The sequence below is a fragment of the Aethalodelphis obliquidens genome, unplaced genomic scaffold, assembly GCF_003676395.1.
Source record: "Aethalodelphis obliquidens isolate GAN/ISIS:26980383/991018 unplaced genomic scaffold, ASM367639v1 scaffold57, whole genome shotgun sequence".
NCBI lineage: Eukaryota > Metazoa > Chordata > Mammalia > Artiodactyla > Delphinidae > Aethalodelphis > Aethalodelphis obliquidens.
This window is the reverse complement of record NW_020838001.1, coordinates 410545-419233: the sequence shown is the minus strand read 5'-3', so window position 1 is coordinate 419233 and position 8689 is coordinate 410545. Positions and strand designations below refer to the sequence as shown.

The window sequence follows — 8689 nt, the reverse complement described above, 5'->3', positions numbered from 1 at the left end:
CCAGCAGCAGGGTCTGAAAGAGCCACCGTGGAACAAAGCCCAGGCTGCAGAGAAGTCGGGCTTTGGAAAGACCCCAGCCCAGGCTTGTTCCCGGGGGTTCCTGGGGATTTGGAGCTCGGCAACCCGAGCTGGAGGTGGAGCTGGGCCTCCTGCCCGGCTCCTGGAGTGAGGGAGCTGGGTGCACACACGTGCCCAGGCCTGCACGTGTGCCGGGACAGGGACGGGCCTGGAGTACTTCTTGGGCCCTACCCACTCCTCCACCCCCCATCCCCATCTCCTCCAGAGCCCCCCCAGGAAAAGCCCGGCTGGACGAGGTCATGGCTGCTGCAGCCCTCACAAGCCTGTCCACCAGCCCCCTCCTGCTGGGGGCCCCGGCTGTAGCCTTCAGCACAGGTGAGACTTAGAGGCCTGGCTTGGGGTGGGGGGTGCCGGCAGGGCTCAGGACCACTGTCCCTCCAGGACCCTACAAGCTGCTGTGGGGCAAGCAGAGCCGCTCACCTGGAATGCCATCTTCTAAGTGCATCCATCTTCTGAGGCCTAAAGCGACATCAGGACCCCCACGGCCCCTCCCTGCGGCCAAAGCTGCAGTGCCCCAGGCCTGCAGGCCTCCGTGACCTGTCCATCTCCACCTGGCTGGCCAGGCAGCTCCCCACCCCGTGCTCTTCTGGTCTTCCTTCTCTGTGCTGGAGAGGCTCGTCCCCGGGCTGCCGTGGTCAGCTCCTCCTGGCCACTACCTCCTCCAAGAGGTTCTTTGCCCTCCAGGCTCACCTGTGGACAGGTGAACAGGCGGAGGTTTTGCACTCAGGGACTCGTAGCCAGCAGCGTCTGCAGCACACCCATGGCCCCCAAAGTCCTGATGCCGGCACCGGTGTGTGTGTCCGCAGAGCCCAGCTTGGAGCCTCGGAGGGAGGCCCCGGTGCGGCCACCGGGCAGCAGCGGCAGCAGCGGGGATGGGGGCTGGGGCCCGGCCAGTAACCAGTCCTCTCCATCTACCCCGTCGCCCCCGCTGCCACCTGAGGCAGCCCACTTCCTGTTCGGGGAGCCTGCCCTGAGGAAGAGGAAGGTGAGCCAGGGCAGCCCTTGGAGCGGGGTGGACGTGGGGGGCGCCGAGGCTGACCGCCCCCTGTCACCCAGAGCTCGCTGCAGGGGCTGTTCCAGTGTCTGTGGAAGCGCTGCGGGAAGGTGCTGAGCTCGGCGTCAGGGATGCAGAGACACATCCGTCTGGTGCACCTGGGGTGCGGCGGGACCGGGGGTGGGGGAGGGGCGGGGGGCGCCAGGCAGGCCCCTGCGTCAGCTCGCACCCCACCCCCCGCCCCCCAGCAGGCGGCAGGCAGAGCCAGAGCAGAGCGACGGCGAGGAGGACTTCTACTACACGGAGCTGGATGTCGGCGTGGACTCGCTGACCGATGGGCTGTCTGGCCTGACCCCGGGGTCCCCCACGGCCTCCGCGCCGCCCGCCTTCCCCCGCCTGGAGCCGCTGGAGCCCCCGGCCCTGCCCAGCCTGCTGCGCCCGCCCGCCCTGCCCCCACCCCCGGTGCTGAGCTCCCTGCCCGCCCCCCAGGTGTGCGCCAGTGGCCCCGCTTGCCAGCTGGGTGAGGCCTCGGGTGGCTCTGGAGGGGCGCGAGGCCACAGCGGTGTCTCCTCTCAGGGCTGCCTGGCACCCGTCCACCCGGAGCCACAGCCCATCCCGGTCAGGGCCTGCGCGCCCGCCCTGCCCGCTAAGCCCGGTGCCAACCCGAGGTGCGTGTGTGTGTGAAGGGGCCGGGGAAGGCACCGGGCAGGAGGCTCCCGGCCCGACAGCACCCCATGCCCCCCATGTGTCCCCCAGGAAGCCCCGAGGTGACGCCAGGAAGTGCCGGAAGGTGTATGGCGTGGAGCACCGGGACCTGTGGTGCACGGCCTGCCGCTGGAAGAAGGCCTGCCAGCGCTTCCTGGACTGAGCCCCGCCCGCCGGGGCCTCTCCTAGCTGCAGGGTCTTCTTTCTAACCCGGGGGAGGGGGGGGGGCCCGGGCCCCACCACTCAAAGTGCCTCTGAAGAAACCAGCCTCTTGGCCTTTTGCACTAAAGCCAAACCTCACAGCTGTCCCCTTGGCCTGGGGTCCCCAGGGGTGGCCGCCCCCCACCTGTCGGCCCTGGACTTGTCAGGGGTGTGACGGGCCCCGCTTTGGGGCCACATGGGGCCGTCCTCGATGCACTTTGAGGGGTGTCGGGGAGGGGGCGCCCCGCCCGCACTTAATCTGACTGTTTGAGGGCCCGGGTGCATATTTGTACCGTGTTTGCCAAGCTCAGGTGTCTCACGTCTGGGCTGAACCAGGCGAGGAGTAACATTAAAGATTCGGGATTTTTCCAAAAGCTGTGTCTGCCTCCTGGGGGGAGGGACACGGAGCCGGGACCCCGCCATGGGCAGGGATGGCGGTGGGCAGACAGGAGGCCAGCAACCAGGCCACAGAGGGCTGGGGGTGGGGGTTACTCTCTGGCCCCCTCTGCCCAGGGTGAGGCCGGAGGAGGAGATGCTGTCTGAAACACACACGAGGCATCTGCTCAAGCAGCAATTTCCCAGTTTATTGAAAGTGATCGCTTTGCAAGAAAGTCTAACTAATCCCGTCACAGAAAGGAGACCCACAGGCGGGCCCGGAGTGCGCCCGGCAGACAAGAAATCTCAAGACCACTAGGGAGGAGGTGCTGTTGGCCGTTGACGGCTCCGGGGAAGCAGGCGATGGCCGTGATGTCCCACTGACCAGTTACAAAAGACTCCCCCAAATATGAAACACATCTCCAATACAAACACAGGTTTATAATAATTCATATAAAGTCGATATAATATAGATTATCCCCAGAAAAAAATCAACAATCTTCAAACACTGCCCTTTTTCTGTTTTGTTTGTGTTGACAGGTTGAAAGCATGTTGAAAAAATAAATATTTAAGAAAAGCACACACACAGCGCCCTCACTACAAGTAGTTCTAAAAAGGGCCACATACAAAACACAATATAGGATCTAAAAAATAAAAACACCATTAAGTATGGCTTTCTTAAGAGTTGCACATGTCACAGAATGAGCGAAAATAAGATTATCTTTCATATAATATTGCAAAAAGTTCCAGTTTTTGCATTTTTTCAGAGTTCTCTTTTTTAAAAAGGAAGATGTGCAAAGTTGGAAGCAGTAGCTGTGTCCTTTCAGTTGAGGTCCCTACCCAGTCCTGGCAGTGCTGTGACTGTTCCCAAACCCAGAGTTCAAGCATACAACCCGGTCAGGATCCAGAGCTTGATACAAAATCTTGGTTCCCCGCCCCTCCCCCACCCCCAAAGACCTTGCCGCCTGATGGACCGCGTCCCACATCGGCGTTGCAGACACCAAACACAGACGCACACAGACGGAAAGGTACAAAATGTGAGATGTGATCTACACGCTTTTCCGCTTCATAAAAAAATATTTATTAGTTTAAACATTGATTTGGGAAAAAAAAAAGATCACGTTAAAAAAGAAACCTTCGTTACACGTCTTTCCCTCCACGCCTCTGGAGGCGATGTGTTCGCCTGCATCTCTGAAATCCAGCTCTCGAGTTAACCGCACACGAGAATAGTGAACACACGGGGCTCGGGGGCGGGAGGTGGGACCCTCGGTTTTCCAGGGTATTGTTTTGAGGAAGAAAATGCCCTTGTGGCACTGAGGGCCCCGTTAAAAGTCAGCCAGGACGGTCCAGAGCGGGAGTGAGCAGGTCCTGAGTGTGGCGCAAAGGTGGCCCGGGGCGCGGGCGGCGGGCTGAGAGGTGGCCCCGTACAAAACCCAGAGGACGCTTGGCAGCAAAGGTCTGGTTTCCAAACGCATTTGATAAGAAAGTAAGTCTGTTTATAAAAGGGGTTAGAAAGTGGGGGAAAGGTACACAGTGGGGAGCCCCACTGAGGGGCTCAGCTGGGCCCCACTGTGAAAGGCAGACCGGGGCACCGGCCCCGGAGGCACCCCAACCTGCCCTGGGCTCCTGCCCCCGGCCCGGCCCGGCCCTTCCCTAAGTATGCCGGCGTTGAGGAGTTCGCAGCGTCCCCAGCTGAGGATGGGAGGGCAGCCCTCTTCTGACTGAGAGAAAGGTGGCTATGTTTAAAACAAGGCAAAACAGAAAATGAAGCTGCGACTCCTCCCCGGGCAGGGCTTCAAGGACAGCACCCGTCCGTGTCCACGCAGCCAGCCACTTACTAAGGAGGGTTCTGTGGGATTTGCCTTTCTCCACCTAGAAAGAGTAGATGGGACCCGGGAGAAATGCAGTAAAGCCACTCGGCTTGCAGGCTGTGGGGAGAGAGGAAATCAAGCCAGTGTCTCCTTCGGCTCCAGCTCAGCACCTGAGGGGCCCTGGCACGGTGTCCCGCAGCGGCTCCCAAGCGAGGCGGGTGGAGGGGATGGAATGGACGTGTCATGAGCCTGAAAGGGAGACGGGCCGGGGTTGGGCCCACAGTGTCCTCACAGCACACGGCGGGACCCCGGCTTCTCAGAAAAAAGATAGAGAAGGGGTCGTAAGCGTGTTTAAAAGACGGCGAGGGGGCTTGGGAAGAAACCAAAGGAAAGACACGTCTGCGAGTGTGGTCGAGCGGGAAAGATAACGCCAAACAGAACCATGTCACGTGCCAGCCTCAGTTTCCTTAGCTACTCACGGAACTGGGGCCCGAGCACCTGGGGAGGGGCGGCCCCCGCAGGCGGCGTGAGCAGCAACGAAGGCAAGCCGCCCGGAGCGGTCAGCAGGAGTGGCCTGGGTGCGGCAGGACGGGAGGGGCGGAGGGGCGAGCCGGCCCAGAGAAGTGCACACAAAGAAAGAGGAGGCCCCTACGGTGGGAGCACCTGGGCCCCTGCCCAGCTGCCTCGGGGGGGTAGCACCTGGGCCCCCTGCCCAGCTGCCTCGGGGGGGGGGGTAGCACCTGGGCACCCGGGCCGAGGTCGGCTGCTGCTGTGTGTTGAGCACCAAAGCCCAGAGGCGGGGGGGCCGCGGGGCTTTCTGGACGCCAGACCTGGATCTCGCAGGCTGCCACCGGACGGCACAGCCCTCGAGGGCGGGGGCAGTGGCAGCCGCCAGCAGTGACCCCACTGCTGAGAAGGGGGAGCGGAGGCGGGGGGACTCGGCCCTGGACGGGCCCAGGGTGAGGAGAACTCTCCTAACAGCTCCCGGACCCGGGCCTCGGGGCGATGCCCGCCCCGCGCCCCTGCTGGGGGAGGTGACAAGGGCTCTCCCTGGGCTCAGACCCGCCCCACGCGCGTCCCCAGCCCCACTCGCTGGGGCAGCGCCCGCCTCTGAGCCCCGGGTGTCCTCGAGGGGTGGGGGAGAGCAGGTGAAGGGGGCCCGGGGCGCACGCAGGCGGGGGCGGCCGCGGCCCAGTGCCCGGCCCAGCCTAGGAGATCCAGGTGAAGTCCTTGTCGGTGCCCCCGGCAGGGCTGCGAGGCCCCCGCGGCGAGTCCTCGACCTCCCTGTCGTCCCCCAGTAGCGCGTCCTCGGGGGCCAGGCCCACGTCGTCCTCGTCCTCGCCCAGCTCCTCTTCGCCCTCGCCGCGTGGGTCCTCGGGGTCCTCCAGGTACGGCCCGTCGCCCGCGAACAGCTCAGGAGAGCCCTCGGCGCCGCCGCCATCCAGGGGCCCGGCCCCGCCGCCACCCACGCAGTCGGCACACACGCCGTGGCGCCGCGAGCCGTGCTTGATGCCCACGCTGGCGGCCGACATGAACACGCGGCTACACAGCTTGCACACGTACTTCTTGTCCTTGCTGTGCACCTGCGGGGGGACAGCGGTCAGTGCGGGGGGACGATGGTCAGTGTTGGGGGACGATAGTCAGTGCGGGGGGACGGGGGGATGGCGGTCAGTGCGGGGGGACAGCGGTCAGTGAGGGGGGACGATGGTCAATGTGGGGGGACGATGGTCAGTGCGGGGGGACGATGGTCAGTGCGGAGGACGGCGGTCAGTGTGGGGGACGGTGGTCAGTGTGGGGGACAGCGGTCAGTGCGGGGGGACGATGGTCAGTGTGGGGGACGATGGTCAGTGCGGAGGACGGCGGTCAGTGTGGGGGACGGCGGTCAGTGCGGGGGGACGGTGGTCAGTGTGGGGGACGATGGTCAGTGTGGGGGACGAAGGTCAGTGCAGGGAGGATGGCGGTCAGTGCGGGGGGATGATGGTCAGTGCAGGGGGACGTACTGTTAGTGAGTGGAGGGGGAGGTCTGGGTGGCCCAGAAGCTGAGATGTGGGTGGGTGGGGGCAGTCTGCTAGGCTGCTCAGACCCCTAGCCCTGGCCGGGGGCCGCTGCACAAAGCCGGAACACGCAGAATTGCAGGTGCCGCCAGAACTCCCCCCACCCAGAGGGCTGCTGGGCACTAGGCCGGCCGTGCCCCCCCCACCCCGGGGGCTTGCTGCCCCCACACCTCCCAGCGAAGCAGGCAGAGCGCTCACCTCTGCCCGCCCCCCGCTTTTGCCCCATGAGGGGATGGCCAGGGCTCTGGCGGCTCCCGGCTTGGGCCTGGGGGGCCTGGGGGCACAGGTGATGGGAGCCCAGGACAGCAGTGACCGAGAGGGACTCGAGGCACCTGCCTTCTGGGAAGCCATCAGGACAGCCGGGAGCTGGGCTGAGTGCCCAGCCCGCGGGGCGGCAGGGTCGGGGGTCTCAGGGGGACCGTGATTGCTGCTTGAATGCTGCCTCCTGCCTTTCTGAATTCTCCAACCGACGGGCCTGGCCGAGCGCCCTTGGCTTCCCAGCTCAGCGGTCCCGCAGACCACCGTGAACGTCTGCCCCGTCACAGCCTTCCCTGAAACCCGACCACGAGGACCTACGACTGCTGCCAACCAGCCTAGGCAGGCGAGAGGCCGGATGCGCCCTGGCCGGACGTCAGGAGGAGCTGGGCCGCCTCACAGGTTCTGATTCCAGAAACGAAGCCTCAAGTCACTCGGCTCCCGGGACCCTTCCTGGGTCTTTTTCATTTGTTACATTTTAAACCCAGGGCTTCCGGGGCCCCAGTCCGGTCACAGCAGGGCTGGGCAGTGGGGACAGCTCCCAGGGGGCCACGGAGCCTGTCCTCCGGGACCAGATGGCTGGACACTCGTCCCAGTGAACACATGGATGGGCGGGGAAGGATGTGGGCGCCGTGGAGACCCAGAACTCGGCTCCACAGGGAGGCGGCTGCTGAGACTGCCCACCCACCCCCTGCCCCCTGGCTAAGCCTCCCGGGGCGGGTGGGGCAGGAACAAGCTGCCCTTCTGCCGTCAGGGGAGGTTCAGCTGCCTCCCAGCCCTGCAAACCTGCCCGTCGGGGGAGTCCGCCAGCCTGGGCCCTGGCTCCGAGGGCTGCCTCCCCCTCCAGCTTTTCCACCTGGCCTCAGGGAGCCTCCCCGGGGAGCCCAGCCCCAAATGAGGCCCAGGCCGTGGGCTGTCCCTCGCTCCCTCGCGTGGCTCACCCCGTTGGGGCCACCCCTGAGGTCTCGCCTCGGCCCCCCTCGCCGCAGGGATGTGGCCCCTCCACCCCTCCTGCTGGTCAGAGGATCAGGGTGCTGAGGGGGTCCGGCCCAGCCCGTGTGGCCCTGAGGCCCCCTCACTCCTGACATCACCCCAGCGTCCTATCCCCACCCATGCCCCAGCCGCCTGGCCTCCCTCGTTTCTCACCCACCCAAGGGTTCCTCACGCTGTGTTTTGACGAATCTGCCTCCCTGTTTCAAGGGTGACCTTTTCTATTACTTCCTGGCCAAGCAAATTCATCTGCGCAGCACCTGTTCCTGAGCTGCGAGCCAGGCCGTCAGAACCTTCCAGGGGCTGCTGGGGAGAGAGGCCAGGGTCCCACGGCAACTGCAGGGTGGGGCACGGAGGAAGTGGCCACGTGGCAGGAGTCGGGGGGCAGGGGCAGGGTCCTGGCAGGTTAGGGAGCACCTGCAGAGGCCGGGCTGGAGCAGAGGGGGTCCCAAAGGGGAAGCTGAGGAGTGGGGCTGCGGGGCGATGTGCTCACCTGCCCTTCTGCACCTGGGGCCGGGGGCAGAGCTGCTCAGGAGGGATGTGGGCTTGGGGTGCCTCCCCGCTGTCCTGGTCTTTCCCACTGCCGGGCGGACCCCACTTCAGGGCTTCCCGTGGCATCCTGGACAGCCCAGGGCCCCATCCTGCCCGGACACCGCAGCCCCATGCAGAGCGTGCCCTGGACCGACCCTGCGCTGACCGCACGCTGACCCCATGATGACCCCATGCTGACCCACGCCGAGCCCCCACTGGCCACATGCCAGCCCCACGCGGCCCTGCGCCCGCTCACCAGCGTGTGCCGCTTCATGTGCTCGCGCCGCGTGAACTTCTTCCCGCAGATCTCGCAGGGGTAGGGCCGCTCGCCCGTGTGGGAGCGCATGTGTCTCTTGAGGATGCACTGGTGCATGGCCGAGAAGCTGCAGTAGGGGCAGCGGAACTTCTTCCTGATGACCGTGAACTCGTTCACTGCAAGACAGGCGGCGGCCGGTCAGCCTGCGGACCCTGCACAGCCCACCCACCGCCCATGCTCGGCTGTACCGTGGGGCTGGGGGTCGAGAGCCTCCAGTCAGCCTGGCCCAGAGCAGAGAGGGCTGCTCCCACGTTCTAAGAAAGCACGCTCCTCACATCAGCCAGTACCTCCCGTGTCAGCCCCTAAAACACACGAGTGCACGCGCGGAATCAAGAGACACGGGAGCGCGGACCCGTCTCCGTCCCGTCCACGTGTCCGC

At 65.1% G+C, this 8689-nt stretch overlaps 2 protein-coding genes across 6 annotated transcripts in view; one reads left to right on the top strand and one right to left on the bottom strand.

Moving 5' to 3' along the window:
- Window positions 1–19: 19 nt before the first annotated feature.
- SLC2A4RG (SLC2A4 regulator) lies at window positions 20–2352 on the top strand. 5 transcript variants are annotated; one of them, XM_027086713.1, is made up of 6 exons: window positions 20–393; window positions 885–1063; window positions 1135–1235; window positions 1324–1561; window positions 1649–1740; window positions 1829–2352. In XM_027086713.1, exons 1-6 carry the CDS (start codon window positions 318–320, stop codon window positions 1938–1940), a joined length of 798 nt encoding a protein of 265 aa, XP_026942514.1. In that variant the 5' UTR covers window positions 20–317; the 3' UTR covers window positions 1941–2352. The 5 variants fall into 5 exon arrangements, with proteins under 5 accessions (XP_026942514.1, XP_026942513.1, XP_026942511.1 ...); XM_027086712.1 differs by having other exon boundaries at window positions 1321–1561; XM_027086710.1 differs by having other exon boundaries at window positions 204–393; window positions 1147–1235.
- Window positions 2353–5174: 2822 nt separating this feature from the next.
- The window catches only part of ZBTB46 (zinc finger and BTB domain containing 46), a 54016-nt gene continuing 50501 nt past the window's right edge, over window positions 5175–8689 (bottom strand). Inside the window, exons 4-5 of the mRNA XM_027086707.1 lie at window positions 8251–8426; window positions 5175–5747 (exon numbers count right to left, since the gene is read on the bottom strand). Coding sequence (XP_026942508.1) covers window positions 5373–5747; window positions 8251–8426 — 551 coding nt within the window. The 3' untranslated portion in view covers window positions 5175–5372. The remainder of the gene's footprint in view (window positions 5748–8250; window positions 8427–8689) is intronic.